At 49.1% G+C, this 19,282-nt stretch overlaps 1 protein-coding gene across 1 annotated transcript in view; it reads left to right on the top strand.

Moving 5' to 3' along the window:
- Positions 1-19,282, top strand: part of SLC11A1 (solute carrier family 11 member 1) — a 196,990-nt gene that overhangs the window by 153,696 nt on the left and 24,012 nt on the right. The window contains exon 12 of the mRNA XM_078679242.1: positions 16,759-16,908. Coding sequence (XP_078535368.1) covers positions 16,759-16,908 — 150 coding nt within the window. The remainder of the gene's footprint in view (positions 1-16,758; positions 16,909-19,282) is intronic.

Genomic DNA, 19,282 nt, shown 5'->3' with positions numbered 1-19,282 from the left:
TTATTAACGTTTCTTCCACACTCATATGTTGTTAATACTCCACAGTCTTGCAGCGGACCAATTCAAAGGGGCTGGGGGTCACACAGACTCTGGGAATGCACCTCAATACTAAATATATTTGTAGCTAAATTGAACGTTTAAAGGTTCAGGAGTCCCACCGTAAAAAATAGATTTGCATGCAGAATACTAAAATACGCTACTAACTGGGAGAAAATATTAAAGGCCCAAACTGTAATCTTGATACCATGTGGAAGAAAATTGTGTTTTTTCAGTGCAGACAATATGTGGGCATATTAAAAGGAACTACACATAGTTTGCATAACTGGTACATTTGGCTTGAAAAACAATTTAGAGAGACTCCACAATCCATGTTATTCAGGTTGAAGCGTTGTTTAAGTTTTTAGAAATAAACTGAAACGAACATGTTAGTGCTTCCAAAAGAGGTGCACATTCACATACAGTACTGCTTGCAGATACACTTCAGCAGATTAATTCGCACAAAAATTAACTCGTACGTGAGCTCCTTTTATAAGCACATGAATCTTTCATTTTCTAATAGCAATAAACTTGTTTTACACTTTGCTGCGCACACTACCACGAACATGCTCGCACCGGACTCCATCTCGGGTAATATGGGCAGAACTGTACTCACCACAGCACGTGAAAGACTGCCTTGGATCAGGGATAGGAGGGCCTTGTTATAACACACACAGCATGAATCTTTTGGTGACCTGGTGACCAGTACGTGGGAGGAGGAGGGTGGGTAACTAGCTCCAAACAGGGACAGGCGCACTGCCTGCTGCCCAGCCCCCCAGTGCTGGATCGCGCCAGTGGGCTGTGGCTGTCAGTAGTGAGCAATCTACAAACTTGATTCGTCCCATAAGTTCAGACTGCAATCAGCTGTGGGGGCGAGTGATGAGGTGTGAAAACCTTCTTGGAGTTTTTGATGCACAACAAAAGGGAAGGGCACAGGTCAAGTGCAGGGCCATTAGCACGTCAAAGCACTCGCGCTTTGACATACCAATGGCCCTGCCACAGACAGAAGAGGGAGGAGACATTCTTTCATCCCCTCGTCCCCCCCACCCTCGTCCCCCGCGTCCCCCCCACTACAAAATCTGGGGGGGATATGTCCCCCGCGTCCCCCACACTTCCTACGCCCGTGGACGGGGCCTAGCCCTCTGGGGATTGTCTCGGACTGACTGCCACACATACGCCGTCGCAGTGCTGCAACCGGGCACGGAGAAGTGGTGGCGGGACCCTGTTTCTCCCCTCATTGCTAAGCTGTATCTGCTCGTGAAACGGGTCACTCCCCCCTTCGCATCTTGCCCGGATATCGACGGGGTGTGCTCCACCCTGGGACATGGGCCGCAATAGACTGCTGGGCCAGGGCCAGACCAACCAGGTAATGAGCTTCGGGTCCGGAGAGAAGGCACAGGGAATGTGAATGAGGCTTGGATCTGGGCTGCCCCTATCTATGTACAGTGCTGTAGAACGGGCAAAGGAAAGCTGGGCTGCCTGTCCCGGTGTGTAATTTGCAAAAAATTGGGCCACCCTGAAATCGAGTGCTGAAGGACAAGGGGCAAATTTGAGGCTGTGTATGGCGGCGCAGTGTAGACCATAACTGCCAAAGGTGAGCTGTGCGAGAGACTTGGGGAGTGTTCCAGACCTGCTGCAACATCCGGGGGTGCAGCACAGCAGTTTCTTGGGGTTGCTACTGTTAATATACCAGATGCCAGGGCTCACCTCACTGGGATCGACAGAGATCACCAGTGTCTAAGGAACCTCAACATAGTCAGTCTGGCAGGTTCTGTGCCCCCAGACACATACGGTTGCCCTGACACTTCTTTCTGCGGTTGTTACCCTGCCTCTCTCGGTGAGACTGCATGCCCAGGGGCACACGAAAGCCTGGAGAGGTGCCAGACTGGGTGTCTTTGCTGATTGTGCCCTACATGCGAGAGGGGTGCCAGTATCTGAGTGTGGTAGAAGTAGTTTGTGCAACGGGAGATCGAGGCCAAATTGAAAGATAACGTAGCGCATTGGTATGTCGACAGTATTGGGGGCTCAATACTGGCACAGACTTTTATCAATTTGGCTAATGTGAAGTATGGTTAGCTAAAAGAGAACAGAGGCTGAGTTTACTCACATATCTATACTGTACAGTATAGATATGTGAGTAAACTCACATATGGTCAACTGCAGCGTTAGACAGTGCTGCCATCTGCTGATTACAAACGATAATACACCGTAGCAGAAGTTAATGAAATAGCCCTGTGTCTGGTAAGGAAGTGACCAACCACCAGAGAAAAGAGGAGAGAAATGGAAGTACTCCAGAGGCCGGGCTTACATCCCCGCCACCCGTAAAATAAAATGACATAATGGGGAGGCGCGGACAACGGCCAATAGATAAAGGGAGACACAGGTTGAAAAAGTTTGGGAACCACTTCTTTAGGGCTTGGAATAGTCTCACCTGTAGGAGTGTGATGGTTAACAGTTATTGCTGGCAGTGGCTGCACTGGCAGGGCAATGGCCCTGGCACGTATTTTTTTAAATTCTAAGCCCAGCCGGTCCATCTCCCTCCACAGGATTTCACTGAGGGAGGAAAGTGGACGGAAGGGGGTTCACTGAAATACAAATGTGTGGAAACACTCGGTTATCTCGGAGAGAGACCCTGGGTAACTCAAAATACGAGGGTCAGGAAACCTGCATCGAACTGTGGCCCCTGGCTTGCACCCTCCTGGGGCCCCATCGCTTCCCTCCAGTTCTCAGCTGCCCCATGTCTACAATTCTTCGTATCCCTCCACTGTTGAGACCCGGCTCCTGCTGCACCAGCGTCTGCATAAACGCCCGACTCTGGTGCTGGAAACCAGGGTTCGAGCCGCGGGGTCGCGTCCACATCCTGTGATTCTGGGCAAATCACTTAACCTCCTCGTGCCTGAATGTGTAATGTAAATACGGTGTTCATGTAAAGCGCTCCAATACCTTCGGGTCGAGTTCGCGCTGTATAAAATATGCAAAAAAAAAGCGTCCGTCAGGCTCAAACACGCCTTGCACTCCCGTGTCCTGGTTCTGTCAGCTCTGACAACGGGTCTGCGTATGTTGCCCGGTGATACCTGGTGACACTTGAGTCCAAAAATAGGGATAATGATGAGTGGAAATTGGTTTTGCTGACGCCGTTTCCTGCCCACCTGTCCGACCTCGAGCGAGGAAACGAATAGTGAGTTAATATTTCCTTGGGAAAAATCGCGCGGTGCAGCGACAAGTTTACCCCTGAGCGACAGTAATTCACACTAAGACTGCCAAGGCACGGTATCAGGTGCAAACCGGGGCTGCGCCCTTTCTTGGTATTTATTTTCTGAGCAGGTGTTAAGGAGGGCTTTATGGACTAGTTAAAGAAAAGTATGAGCAATTGAAGTGTTAGACAATGCTGCCATCTGCTGGTAACAAACGATAATACACAGTAGCAGTTTCTGAAATAGCTTCATGCTTGATTGCAACAAAGAGGCGTTAGAAGATGGGGTGAGGCGAGGGGCGTGGCTTGGACGGCAATGCGGACGGTCGTCTAAGTCCGTCGGCTCCACATCCCTGAGGGGAAACTAACCAGCCAAACTAGCCAGAGCCAGCCAAAAAAACAAAAAACAGGTGGGGGAAGATCGGCGCAACCAAACGACGGACGGAAGAAGGAGGAGAGCAGCCACAGCACAAGAAATCAGCCCTCAAACCCACCAAGGGCAAACAACAGCACGAAGCACAAGATGGCGCCTTGAGGCAAGTGGGAGTCACCGAAAGGAAAACCAACGGCGGAAGCAGCAAGAGGACGCTACCACATTAGCCAACACTCCCTGATAACTGTGGCCGGAGACCTTCCCCCCAACCCGGGGCAAAAACCTTACCAAGTCTGGATTCGAGATCCGAGAGAGAGAAGGGTGCCCAGAGCCGACGACCAGCACGGACACAGAGAAGGGGACAGGCCGCCGCACAGGAGACAATCCGGTGATCCGAAGACCCAGCGACCCACCATCTGAGGGCCGTGAGAGGGTGCATCGCCAAACCGGAAGCGGCTGCAGAGAGGGCGCCATTGCCGGAAATATTCTCCGATCCTGGGCGGAAGGCGAAGCAGGAGACCCGGAAGCGGAAGAGCTACCAACCGGAAGGTGGCGCACGAACAGAGACCCCCATGAGCAGGAAGCAAGCGGAGAAAGCGCTAACACCCGCAACGCCTACCGGCAGAGAGGAGAAGGTAGGAGAGCGCTGGGGGAGCGCAGGAAGTGGTGCACGGTAGGAGCAGTGTAACAGGCCAACCGGAGGTGCCGGGTGAACGCGGGGAGGCACGAGATCCCGCACCGGAGGCAAGGAGAGGCGGAAGCGGGAAAGGAAGGCGGGAGCGAGCGCCAGAGACAGACAAGAGGAGGGCGTTTGCAGCTAGAGCCAAGGGGGGAGCCCAAACAACATCGACAACACCGACAAGGAGCCCAGGAGGGCTCTGACCCAGAACCAGCACACAAAGACACAGCCACGGGCGCATGGTCACACAGCACAAGAGTGCAAGGCAACAGAACCACGGCTAACACCAGCACAGAGGGACTGTCGAGCACAACTTCTGCGCAGCACTAAAGCCCCGGGTGGCCCTGGGAAGCACGCCAGGAGCAAATAGATAAATAAAGGCACGCGAGTCTTGAGTAAAGAGGAAGCCCAACCAGGAGAGCATATAGTGCCACAACGGCAAACCAGAGAGACACATAGACAAGGGCTCAGAAAGACCACTCACCACACCAACCACAACAGCCCCAACATCTCCTGATCACACAGGGTCACTGACTCTTGAAGTGTGCGGGCTGACCAGCCGCGAACGAGACAAAGCACACGCTGGCAGGACCAAAGGCAAAGACCAGGACAAGGCACATCAGAGAGCCCAGCAGGTACAGACATCAAGGGAACCTTGATGAGGTGATAGGCATATCAAAGGAGGCCCAGGCGGAAAGGCAACTAGGCAGCATCCTACCCAGAAGAGGCAGTGCAACAATGGCGGGCAACGAGGGGAAGAAAGGAGAGGAACAAAAAAGACCCAAAATAGACAATCAAGGATCCCCCTCAAAAACAAAAGGCGAAACAGTCACCTTAGAGACCATCCTAAGGAGAATAAATGAGGGCAATGAAGTGGCGAAAGAGACTAAACTCAAGGTAGAGAACATGCAGCTTGAGCTAGCAGCCATAAGAGCGGACCTCCACAAAACGAACACAAGAATGGAAGCAGCGGAAGGCCGAATAAGCTCAGTGGAAGATGAGACTAGCGGGAACACCAAGGCCATAGCTGAACTACAGAAAGTCACGAAGGCCATACAAAAACAACTAGCGGAGAAGGACGACAGGGCAAGAAGGGGCAACATACGAATCCTGGGCATACCTGAAGGAGCAGAAGACAAAGCTGGCTCGTGTGCAGCCATGCTAGAGGAGATGATTCCACAACTTATGGGCATCACATTTGAGAGAAGGTTCGAGGTGCAAAAGGCCTACAGAATACCAGCAGGGAGAGCGATGACAGGCAAGGGGCCAAGGGCGATAATCTGCAACCCACTCAGGATGAGCCAAACAGAAGCCATTTTTGCTTTTGCCAGAAAGAACCAAAATCTGTCGTGGGAGGGGAGCAAGATCGTGCTAACCCAAGACTACTCGAAGCAAACTGTAGAGTCAAGAAAAGGGTTCCTGGCCCTCAGAGAAACCCTACGCAAGAGGGGCGCCACTTTCAGCTTTGTGGGCCCATCCAGGTTCAAAGTAACGGACAAATGGAAAACAATGATCTTTGAATGCCCAGGTGATCTAAGGAACTACCTACGAGGACCACCGGTGGAAGAGATGGAGGAGATAAAAAGCCCTGGGGCAGCAAAAAGAAGTGCATCACCAGACGTAAGCGGGCAATCTGAGTAAGACACACCACAACCAAGGAATACTCAGGACATAAGACAACAAATCTACCTCAAGCTACCATGAACAGTCAAACAGGAGCTGTAAAGAGTCAGCAGATACAAAGAGACATAATGCCGGATGATGGCAATACCAGAGACCAACTATGCAACAGAGGCTGAACAAGACAATGTTTTTACTTCCAACCTACCTACAAACAAAGGAAGAACACAAAACCTACCTCAGGGATGATGCGGGGCAGAGGAACTTTGTCGTCCCACACCCACTCAGCAAGTAAGGGAGGGCGGGGGGTGGGAGGGGAGGGACGGGCGGGGGGTCCAAAGAGGACGAGGGGAGCGGGGAGCATATACATGGTCTTACTTTCTATCATCTCTTCTTCTTTTTCTACTATCCTCCCCTCTATATCTTCACGTCGAGGTCCAGCAAACACAGGCATAGGTACCGAGGAATGCATACAACACAGTCATCGCAAGCACGCAAGGGAGGGCCAAATAGACCGCGAAACACAAGCAACATAAAATGACAAACACCAACCAGAGCAGCATCGCAACAGACATAAAGATAGTGTCCCTAAATGTCAAGGGTCTCAACAGCCCGGTCAAAAGAAGGAAGGTGCTCGAGCATCTTAAGAAACTCAAAGGCGACATCTATGTGCTCCAAGAAACTAGATTAGAAGCAGCTGACATCGGGCGCATAGGTGCCAACTGGATAAGCGAGGTGGTGGGATCTCCAGCACAGAACAAGAAGAATGGGGTAGTAACAATTATCACCAATAAATCCAAGCTAGCAGTGGTAGGCTCACAAGTCGACACTCAAGGAAGGACACTGGTGACCACTCTTAGAAGGGCGGGAGAAACATTTCATGTAGCGAACATATACGGACCCAACACCGAAGATAAAGCATTCTGGGAGGGGGTGGGATCACAACTACACACACTACCACTAGAAGATCTGCTGATAGTCGCCGGGGACATGAACCAGGTTCTAGACTCAGCGATCGACAAACACCCGAGCAGGCCAAGCCAAACAGCGAACAACCCCAACATCCTGAAGAATCTCTGCGCCAAACTCAGACTGAGAGACCCATGGCGCCTAAGCAACCCAGATGCTAGAGAATACACATTCTACTCCAACCCACACAACTCATACAGCAGAATAGATTATATCCTCATGTCAGATACACACACCCACCTCATAGACCACAAGGAGATAGGACCCAGATCAGTATCAGACCACTCGCACGTAAGCCTAACCTTGGCGGGCAGGCATAACGAAAAGCCAACCCGCAGATGGAGATTCGATGACAGCATACTCCATCACGCCTCAGCGAACGCCGAAATAGAGAAGGCGATAAACGAATACCTGCTAATAAACGACACACCAGAGACAAACAGGGAGGTACTATGGGACGCACTAAAAGCCACCGTACGGGGAGTAGTTATGACAATCAAGGGCAGATTAAACAAAGGAAGGAACAAAAAAATTGAAGACCTAGAAAATGAAATTAAAAAACTGGAGAAGAGCCACATAGCCAGAATGGAAGACAAGAACACACTCACGAATCTGACCAAACATAAGTACGAACTCAATAGAATATTGAGTGAGCGAGCAGGGACCTGGATTAACAAATATAAATCTATTAACCTCTGCACTGCAAACAAGGCTGGCAAGAACTTAGCATCCTACTTAAGAGGGAAACAGCGGCAACACACGATAGGAGCCATCAAAGACAGACAGGGCAAGTCCATGACTGCAAACAAAGATATACTAGAGGTCTTTAGAGATTTCTATGAGGGAATGTACACCAGGGATGAAACATTAAAGGAGGATGGGGGCAAAGAGCTGTTAGTAAGTATAACCACCCCTACACTATCAGCCTGCGAACGAGACATCCTAGAGCTAGACATAACGGAGGATGAGATAGCCAAAGCCACGGCAAGCCTCAAGGATAATAAAGCGCCAGGGCCAGATGGCTTCACAGCTAGCTTCCACAAAAACTACATGCACATCCTCAAACCCACAATGAAACAGGTATTCACAGAATGCGTCCAGACAGGCCACATGACGCCCTCGATGGCTGAGGCAAACATAATTGTCATACCAAAGGAGGGGAAGGATACAACTGAGGCAAAGAACTTCAGACCGATCTCCCTCATCAATGTAGACTGCAAGATATACGCTAAAGTACTTGCCAGCAGACTCAATGCATACCTACCCAAACTCATACACAACTCTCAAGTTGGCTACCTCAAAAACCGCATGTCCCACGATAACACGAGACTACTATGCCACATAATCAACCACTCCTCCAGGAGCAACAATGTCGCAGTCATGAGAGCCCTAGATGCGGAGAAAGCTTTTGACAGGGTCTCATGGCCATTCCTAGAGCAATGTATGGCGAAATTCGGTTTAGGACCGAACTATAGGAAGATGGTGATGGCCCTATACAGCAACCCCAAAGCCAGGGTGGTGGTCACTGGAGGCACATCTAACACACTCAACCTAGGCAGGGGTACGAGACAAGGCTGCCCACTATCACCAGCCCTATTCCTGTTAGCCGTTGAACCACTCCTCACGATGATTAGAACGAATGAAGATATAGTAGGAATACCAATAGGGAGAGAAACTTTCAAGCTGGCGGCGTATGCGGACGATGTCCTAATAGTCACAGAAGACCCCGAAAGATCCATTAGAGCACTGACTGACACTATTGACAAATACGCTCAAGTCTCGGGGTACAAGCTCAACAAAGATAAATCAGAATGCAAACCCCTAAATATCCACACAACAAGAGAGGTACTAGGGAACTCCGGATTAACATGGCAACAGAAGCCCATAAAATACTTAGGCATCCTTTTCGAGAGAGACCTAAAAACGACACTGGAGCAGAACGAAAAGGCAACAATCAAGAAAATTAAAGAGAAAGTGGAGGGGTGGTCGCCCAAATTCACCACATGGTGGGGAAGGATAGAAGCGATAAAAATGATGCTAACACCTGTGGTCAACTACATGCTAGCCATGCTCCCATTGACGAACACAGAAGATTTCCACAAGAAACTAGACAAGATACTTAACAACTTCCTGTGGAAAGAGAAAAAACCCAGAATAAGCCTACACAAGCTTAGACTCACAAAAGATCAGGGCGGTCTGAACATAACAAACTTCAAAAGATTCCAGGTAGCATGCATAGCCAGACAGGGACTACACTGGTTAGACCCAAGAAAGGAATATACCCCAGCATGGCTGACACTAGAGCGTGGACTATTAAAAGGCATGAACCCCATCACCCTCCTCACAGCCACCAGACACCCAGCAGTCAAGGAGAACCCTGTCCTGAAGAACACGAAAACAGCTCTCCTGAGCGTCGACAAACTATTGACATCAAGCATAAGAGGCAGCCAACTTGAATCTATATGGCATAACCCAACATTGAAATACAGAGATAAGGTCCTAGACATGCACGAATGGTATAGACATGGCATCTCCACGGCCCAAGACCTCCAGAATCAGGGCACATACACAACTTTCGACACCATCAAAGAAACACACAACTTACAAAGCATAGAGCTCTACAACTTCCTGAAAATCAAAGTAGCCATAAGGAAGGCAAACCTCACTAATCGCACACCCCCGCTCATACGACTCGCAGCCAGTCTCAACACACTAGGACACCAAGTAGCACACCTATACAAAGACCTCCGCCCCAAGAACTCCAAACTAAACGATAAGATCACAAATTTCTGGGGGGAGATAGCAGGGAGGGAGGTAAGCGAGGCAGAGAAAGCAGAGATGTGGAGATCCTCCACTAGGAAGAAAATAACGGCAGCGCTCAACCAGACCAAATATTGGCTAGTGCACAAGGCATACTGGACACCAGCCCGCCTGGCTGCTCTGGGGATCCGAGACAGCGAAACATGCTGGAATTGCCACAAAGCGAAGGGAGACCTAGAACACCTTCTGCTCAGCTGCCCTAAGGTCAGGGGATTCTGGAACAGAATTGGAACACTCATCAATGAGATCACAGGAATAGACATACACATAGATTTTCCAAACCTAGTCCTAGGCTTTACGTCTCCGTCAATCACAACGACAGAAGATCGCGACCTCATTGACCTATTGCTAACGGCGGCAGTCAAAACGGTCCTAAGTAACTGGAAGGACACCTCAAAAGCCGCGCCCCAAGCTTGGCTCAACTGGGTCACGTTCTTAAGGGGGGCAGATAACATCACAGCGAAACACTCACCGAAAACACATAGGCAAGCGAACATGTGGGGACCCCTAGACCATTACCTAACATCACATAAACCCCCATAGGCGCAGAATCCAGACACTACAGAAGGGACACACGTTCCTGCGTACCATGCACTCTCTCTATCGACCTCGACCTCTATTCCCCCCCTCCTCACTATTGTCCGGGGTTGGGGAAAGAAATACCAACGAACAACGAAGCGTCGCAAAGGAGGAGGCATAAAACAACGACAGACAGAACATGGACAATCGAACTACTACCCCCCCCCCCCCCCCCCGGCGCTCCTTTCTTTGCCTCTTTTGTTCCTTCTTCTTTCTCTGTTTTTCCGCTCACGTATATCCCATGCTCCATGTAAATATATATTTTTTTTATATACTCAATAAAAAATTACAGAACAAAAAAAAAGAAGATGGGGTGAGGCTGCAGAGTAAAAGATTGAAATTTTTTTGTAAAGTACCAGCCAGTGCTTTACATGGAAATATAGAAGTGCAGATAGCCAGATACTCTCTATTTATAGTACCCGTTTGATTCTCAGAAGTGCGGTTAATCTTCAAGTCAAGCGCTGTATATATATATATATGTATATATATATTCACGCTCCAAGGTTGTCCACCATGTGAGTAGCAAGCGAGCAGCAGCTTTATTTATGTGTAGGTGAGGACGGGGATCCGCTTGTAGACGCCGCTCCGTAATGGATCTGCCCGACGCGTTTCGAAGCTCCATCTGCTTCTCTTCAGGGGCTTTAACGGAAGCGGTGTGCGCACCCGCTACACTTCTCCAATTATATAACTCGCCCGTCGATGGGAGGCTCCAGTGAGACTTCTGGGAAGTGTAGTGCGGAAAGCACACAATCAAGTCCTGTATGGACTCCACAAGTGGGCCCGTCCTCGATTCCATGCGCGGCTGCTACTTCACTGCCGTGACCCCCACGTTAACGGGGTGGTGCATACTCTGCGGCTGGACTGCCGCATATAGATTCACGCTCCAAGGTTGTCCACCATGTGAGTAGCACGCGAGCAGCAGATTTATTTATGTATAGGTGAGGACGGGGATCCGCTTGTAGACGCCGCTCCGTAATGGATCTGCCCGACGCGTTTCGAAGCTCCATCTGCTTCTCTTCAGGGGCTTTAACGGAAGCGGTGTGCGCACCCGCTACACTTCTCCAATTATATAACTCGCCCGTCGATGGGAGGCTCCAGTGAGACTTCTGGGAAGTGTAGTGCGGAAAGCACACAATCAAGTCCTGTATGGACTCCACAAGTGGGCCCGTCCTCGATTCCATGTACGGCTGCTACTTCACTGCCGTGACCCCCACGTTAACGGGGTGGTGCATACTCTGCGGCTGGACTGCCGCATATAGATTCACGCTCCAAGGTTGTCCACCATGTGAGTAGCACGCGAGCAGCAGCTTTATTTATGTGTAGGTGAGGACGGGGATCCGCTTGTAGACGCCGCTCCGTAATGGATCTGCCCGACGCGTTTCGAAGCTCCATCTGCTTCTCTTCAGGGGCTTTAACGGAAGCGGTGTGCGCACCCGCTACACTTCTCCAATTATATAACTCGCCCGTCGATGGGAGGCTCCAGTGAGACTTCTGGGAAGTGTAGTGCGGAAAGCACACAATCAAGTCCTATATATATATATATCCATTCACAATTTATAATCAAATGTTTGCAGGCATGCTGAGAAGTGCAGGTACTCTGCCTCCATTTCAAGTTAAAGAAGTGCAGGTACTCAGTACCAGACAGCACCTGCCCATATAAAGCACTGTTTCCAACTTAACTTGTGTGCAATGCCAGACTCACACACGTTGTTGAATTTCTTTGTGTAGGGATTACGAGCCGATTCTGAGTTTGGGAGGTGAGAATAAAATGTAATCCGTACTACTGAAATTTGCGTACTAGATTATCGTAATGTTTGATCTGGTAGTAAATCTGAAATGTTGGGTACATCGAAACAATTCTTTTAAACATATAAATGGAAGATTTCTTTCCATTCTTAACGACAGCTTGATTGCATTACTAATTGTTTCAGTTTTTTATAAAAAGCTTTCTACGATAAAGTACAAAAATACATGGTATTACACCATCAAACGCAAAAATACCCTAAACCCCCAAAAATACCAGGAAGCATAATCATGGCTCTACTCGTGTTCTTTACCCCGAAAGGTGCTTTCCTCTTGTGAACGTGTGAGCATGTGATGTCTGAGCCTGGCACTCACTAGCAACCTCACATTTACTCAGTTGAAATTTACCAATAATCAGCTCGCTAGCGACTGTTTGCGGATCAGTCTGACCATTCTTGAGGATGGATGGTCCCCTGTGCACTGCCACGTCACATCCTGATTTCACAGACCGGACACTGACGTAGCAGCTGACCATGACTCCTAATGCAAGCGAGGAAAATGGGCCTAGCTGCTCTCTGGGCGGTAGTAAAGCATAGCCATGACTGGGGTGCAGCAAGCCCCCCAAACACATGCTTTTAGTGTTAGTGCGCCGGATGTACGTCGTTACAACGCATGCTTTTACAACGCATGCCTTTACGACGCAACTTTTACAACGCAAGTCGTTACAACAACTTGCGTTGGGGGGCGCTGGATAGTGAATAGTTTAATTTACTATTACAACTCCAGTCCCCGTGGATAGTAGGGAAGGTGTTGGATAGTAAATTAAAACTATTCCCTATCCTAGAGCGCCCCCCAGCGCAAGTCGTTGTAATGACTTGTGTTGTAATGGTTGCGTCGTAAAGGTACTGCATTGTAAAAGTTACGTTGTAAATGCTGTTCCCCTAGTGCGCCTGCTGCACTTGTGTTAGCCGTGCCTCCGACAACAGAAGCAAACACAGAGGCTTGTCTGCCTCTTGCGGCATCATCAGTGGGGTACAGTTTAAGATCAGAGGCCCCTCGAGCACAGATAAAGCCACATCTAGAGGTAAGACTCATCTAAGTTTACAAACTATAAAGTGAAGTTCACTCAGCCTTGCATTTATTTAACTGCAACATTGAGGTATCTAGGAATGTGAGCTACACCTCACAGGTGGCAGCCAAAGAGGCAGAAAGACATCAGGAGCTGCCTCTGTTCTGGAGAGCGCGGCTGGTCAGCGTGGCATGTGCTTGATTGAACCAAGAGCCTGAAGGGTGCCCTCTCATGCTTCTAAACATCTACAACTTATCCAAACATCTCCAGTCACCAAGACTGGGTCTTGGCCATGGCCACTTTGACTAGTGCATAATAACCAATGTTGGTCTCAGACTCTAGTCTTCGACCACTTATCTTCAGTCACTTTAGGTCCTGAACCTGCCCTGACCATCTGCAGTCCATTAATCCTGTCACTGGGGCTGGAATCTTTCAAGGATGTCTGCAGTTATCAAAACTGGACAGACCATTTATCTCACTCAGACTAGGACCTGCCTTGACTCATTTCTGCAAATACAACAAGGTGGTGGAAGGAATGCTTGAATGAATCTCAGCGACTGGAAACTGCTCTGGGCCGCATTCCAGACCATCATTTTATGCCCACTGTGCCATTTTTAAAAGAGACCCACCTTATGCAAATCAATCTTGTTCCAGCTCCAATGGGAACCATCCAACCTGAACTGCCAGGTGAGGTGCAATCCAGACGGGAACAAAAACAGCCCTAGACGGATCGAAGAGCAGTCCATCTCCGGACACTGAGGGCCTCATTTATGAGGGATTGGCGTAAGGCAGCACCGCACGTCTTCTTGCTGCGCAGCAGGTCTTCTTGCTGCATTGCCCTATGCTAATGTGAAAGGGCAGGAATGCATCGTATTTAATAAATACGGTGCATTCCTGTCCTTTCCTGCTGTGCTCGTGCACAATTTGCCACCTAGCGCCACCATAGGCACCCTTGTACGATGGTGCAAGGGCGCCTCCATTGCAGGCATTCTTGTCCTTTCCTTCTTTGCTCGTGCACAATTTACCACCTAGTGCCAACATAGGTACCCTTGCACACAATGGTGCAAGGGCGCCTCCATTGCAGGCATTCTTGTCCTTTCCTTCTTTGCTCGTGCGCAATTTACCACCTAGTGCCAACATAGGTACCCTTGCACACAATGGTGCAAGGGCGCCTCCATTGCAGGCATTCTTTTCCTTTCCTTCTTTGCTTGTGCGCAATTTACCACCGAGTGCCAACATAGGTACCCTTGCACACAATGGTGCAAGGGCGCCTCCATTGCAGGCATTCTTGTCCTTTCCTTCTTTGCTCGTGCACAATTTACCACCTAGTGCCAACATAGGTACCCTTGCACACAATGGTGCAAGGGCGCCTCCATTGCAGGCATTCTTGTCCTTTCCTTCTTTGCTCGTGCACAATTTACCACCTAGTGCCAACATAGGTACCCTTGCACACAATGGTGCAAGGGCGCCTCCATTGCAGGCATTCTTTTCCTTTCCTTCTTTGCTTGTGCGCAATTTACCACCGAGTGCCAACATAGGTACCCTTGCACACAATGGTGCAAGGGCGCCTCCATTGCAGGCATTCTTGTCCTTTCCTTCTTTGCTCGTGCACAATTTACCACCTAGTGCCAACATAGGTACCCTTGCACACAATGGTGCAAGGGCGCCTCCATTGCAGGCATTCTTGTCCTTTCCTTCTTTGCTCGTGCACAATTTACCACCTAGTGCCAACATAGGTACCCTTGCACACAATGGTGCAAGGGCGCCTCCATTGCAGGCATTCTTGTCCTTTCCTTCTTTGCTCGTGCACAATTTACCACCTAGTGCCAACATAGGTACCCTTGCACACAATGGTGCAAGGGCGCCTCCATTGCAGGCATTCTTGTCCTTTCCTTCTTTGCTCGTGCACAATTTACCAACTAGTGCCAACATAGGTACCCTTGCACACAATGGTGCAAGGGCGCCTCCATTGCAGGCATTCTTGTCCTTTCCTTCTTTGCTCGTGCACAATTTACCACCTAGTGCCAACATAGGTACCCTTGCACACAATGGTGCAAGGGCGCCTCCATTGCAGGCATTCTTGTCCTTTCCTTCTTTGCTCGTGCACAATTTACCACCTAGTGCCAACATAGGTACCCTTGCACACAATGGTGCAAGGGCGCCTCCATTGCAGGCAGGATTGTTTTTGCGTAGGAAGGCACATCCTCCTGCGCAAACACAATCGTAAGAGGCGGTTTAATCTTTCTATGTGAGCTGCACAGAGACTTCATGCTGCATCCCACACACAGAGACGCAAGAGACCGATATAACTATTAGATCTGATGTGATGTGGAATTACTGACGCCCTGATCTCCTCACAGTACTCACTGACAGATCACTAGGGTATCTCTGGCAGGCACTGATGCTGGAACACTTTTGAGAGTGGGGTGCAGGCCAAGGACATCAGCTCATGAAAGTCTGAGGACCTGATTACGAGTGGGTCGTTGTTTTCCAACCACAGTGTAAAACCCGGTTTGCGCAGGGGCCGGAATTACAAGTTTGATTGTAAATAATGCACCCGATGACTATCGGATGCATCAAATACCTCAACCTTGGTTACATTTTGGCAGGTCAAACCTGACAAGATTTAACAAGGGAAAAGCAACGGGTATTTACTGTATCATGCAAATTTGAGTGCATTAATTACCAAAATCTGCATGTTATTCCCCAGAAACTTGTGATAGATGCCATTGATCACACATGATAAATAATGTACCCCGTGGTATCTTTATGTATCAGGTGCGTTAAATAGCACTGATCCTCGTAATCAGGCCCGCAGGGTTTGAAAACTCCAAATGCCACTTTAAGAGTAGATGCATTTACAGCAGGGGCTCAGTCGTGTGAGGCCCAGCACTGCATGTTAGGGCACGCGTTAACGAATATATGTCTGAAAAATGCTGTTTAAGTTCCTGTCCTGAAATTTACACTTGAAACTGAATTCAAGCTTGTTTGAAAATGGTACACGTTTTTTTCAGCACAAATGTATCAGGTAAAACTTGAAAGTAATTGTGTTTCGGAAATACCAAAATAATCTGAGGTTTGCATCTCGGGAACTTCTGAAAACACGTCTTATCGCCATGTAATCACTTATTTCTGTGTGTTGAGCTCCGAATGGGTAGATAATACCACCCATGGTAAATATAGAACTGTAGTTCTGTATTTACCGGGTGCGGAATTACCTCCCCACATGCCATGGGTCTCTTAATGACCCCTCTGTGTTTCAATGTTTATGATATATTTTGAATTCTTATAAAGTCTAGTTCGGAAGCCAAGCCGTTGTTTACTTGCATGTGTGTTATGACACATTAACCTGCTGCACCCTTCTCCTTTCACTCTCTCCTGTACCCCAGCAAGGGCGTCACAGGGTAAAGTTACAAGCTGCCTCACTTTATACTCATAGAAAGTAAAGGTTATCAGCAGCTGGTCAGAGGAAACCAGCTGACATCTGATGCTCTATCTTTGAAAATACCTAAGATGATGCAAGGAAATCATGCAGCTGTCTCTGATTATCTGGGGGTGCTCCAGCACCTATAACACCCCTATTTCTATCTCCACTTCTTGCAGGGCTCACTGTGTTGCTGGTTTCTTTCTCCGCTTTATAACGTGCGGCTCCTTTTCTGCCCCCCCCTCACCCGCAGGGTTTTCTGAAGCTCAAGTGGTCCCGGTTCTACCGCGTCCTCTTCACCCGCTCCTGCGCCATCCTGCCCACCATCCTGGTGGCGGCTTTTCAGGACATGAACCACCTGACAGAGCTGAACGACCTGATGAACGTGCTGCAGAGCATACTGGTGAGTCTCCCGACTTAGTTCCTATATTTGCGCGCACCTCCGTTTTGTCGCCAACCCTAACAGCACCTCTAGTCCATCACCAATGACTGCCGGCACTTCCCATTTATTGCGGGCAATAGTATACTATGTTCCACTGGTTATACATACTGGCGTCTCTCGTTTATTGTTTATTAATGCTGGCACCTCCCCTTTACTGCTATCAATATTACCCCGTCCTGTCTCCTGTATGTGTGTGCTGGCTCACCCCTGTATATCCACCTGTCTATTGCCAGTAATGCTGGTGGCTTCTCCTTGTTGCTGTCAATGTTGCCATGTCTGGCCCTCAGAGTGCATGGTGGCGACTCTCGTTTATTGCGTATTAATGCTGGCACCTCCCTTTTACTGCTATTAATATTACTCCGGTACAAAAGGGGGTGGTGATGGACGGAGCATCTCAACCAATTAAACACTCACACCCAGTCAAAAGATCTGGGTTTAATCCATCACCGTTCTTTAGCCCACTCGGCCACCCCAGTTCAGACATGGCCATATGCATATCAGTCTGACCCTGTGCCTCATGGGAACAGTCCAGCCCGAACTGCCAAGCAAAGCCTTCCCTGGACCGGAAACAAGCTTCCTAGGACCGGTTTCTGACATTTCAGCCGTCTTCAGCCAGGCTTGCTTGAATCCAGTGGCAAAGTGAGCAAGGGACTCAACGTCTGAGCATACCCTGCCAACTTATGGCGAACAAAGCGGTACAAAAGGGGTTGGTGATGGACGGAGCATCTGAACCACTCAAACACTCACACCCAGTCAACAGATCTGGGTTTAATCCATCACCGTTCTTTAGCCCACTCTGCCACCCCAGTTCAGACATGGCCATATGCAAATCAGTCTGACCCTGTGCCTCATGGGAACAGTCCAGCCCAAACTGCCAAGCCATGCCTTTCCTGGACCGGAAACAAGCTTCCTAGGACCGGTTTCTGACATTTCAGCCGTCTTCAGCCAGGCTCCGTCCATCACCACCCCCTTTTGTACCGCTTTGTTCGCCATAAGTTGGCAGGGTATGCTCAGACGTGAGTCCCTTGCTCACTTTGCCACTGGATTCAAGCAAGCCTGGCTGAAGGCGGCTGAAATGTCAGAAACCGGTCCTAGGAAGCTTGTTTCCGGTTCAGGAAAGGCATGGCTTGGCAGTTCGGGCTGGACTGTTCCCATGAGGCACAGGGTCAGACTGATTTGCATATAGCCATGTCTGAACTGGGGTGACTGAGTGGGCTGAAGAACAGTGATGGATTAAACCCAGATCTGTTGACTGGGTGTGAGTGTTTGATTGGTTCAGATGCGCCGTCCATCACCACCCCCTTTTGTACCGGTCAATATTACCCCGTCCTGTCCGCTGTATTTGCGTGCTGGCTCTTTCCCTTTATATCCACCTGTCCATTGCCAGTAATGCTGGTGGCTTCTCGTTGTTGCTGTCAATGTTGCCATGGCTGGCCCTCAGAGTGCATGCTGGCGACTCTCGTTTATTGCTTATTAATGCTGGCACCTCCCCTTTACTGCTATCAATATTACCCTGTCCTGTCTGCTGTATGTGCATGCTGGAGCCTCCCTTGTAGATCCACCCGTCTATTTCCAGTCATGCTGGTGGCTTCTTATTGCTGTCAGTGTTGCCATGTCTGGTCCTCTGAGTGCATGCTGGGGCTTCCGCTTCATTGCCTGTAAGCATCTTAATTGTTTGTGAAATCTGGCATCCATATGGACAAGGTACCCAGACCTATTGGGTTCACGCCCGTTTCCCCCTTCCGCAGGACGCCCAACCATTCTTTGCCCCTCTGGGCACAAGTCGTCTTCCAGGACCTCCGGGTAGCACTCTGGGAGATGCGTACCAGCTGTGATAAGACGATTCGACTCCTAGCTGGAGAGGGCGTTTGTTTAGCACACCAATGTCTGTAACTTCTCACAACACAACATCGATTGCATGTATGTTCTCACAACACAACGCATATCTCTGTATCTTCTCACAACACCTATGTCTGTATCTTCTTCCAGCACAACATTGATTGTATGTATGTTCTCACAACACAACATCGATGTATGTATGTTTTCACGCCTATGTCTGTATCTTCTCACAACACAACACCTGTGTTTGTATGTTCTCACCACACTGATGTCTGTATGTTCTTACAACACAGCACCTATATTTTTATCTTCTCACAACACCGATGTCGGTATGTTCTGGCAGAAGGGGTGGTTAAGAGTGTGACCTGCCTTATGGGTGTCCCTTCCTATCAGCGAGAGGTGCCTTTTTGCATTCGTGGAAAAAAGTCTACATTTAAAACTTTTCTTGTCTTATAAGCAACAAGTCACACACATCAATCATCATTTTGTTTTGTGA

This window comes from Lissotriton helveticus, chromosome 3_1 (assembly GCF_964261635.1).
Source record: "Lissotriton helveticus chromosome 3_1, aLisHel1.1, whole genome shotgun sequence".
NCBI lineage: Eukaryota > Metazoa > Chordata > Amphibia > Caudata > Salamandridae > Lissotriton > Lissotriton helveticus.
The sequence above is the reverse complement of the archived record's forward strand: the minus strand, read 5'-3'. Positions and strand labels throughout refer to the sequence as shown.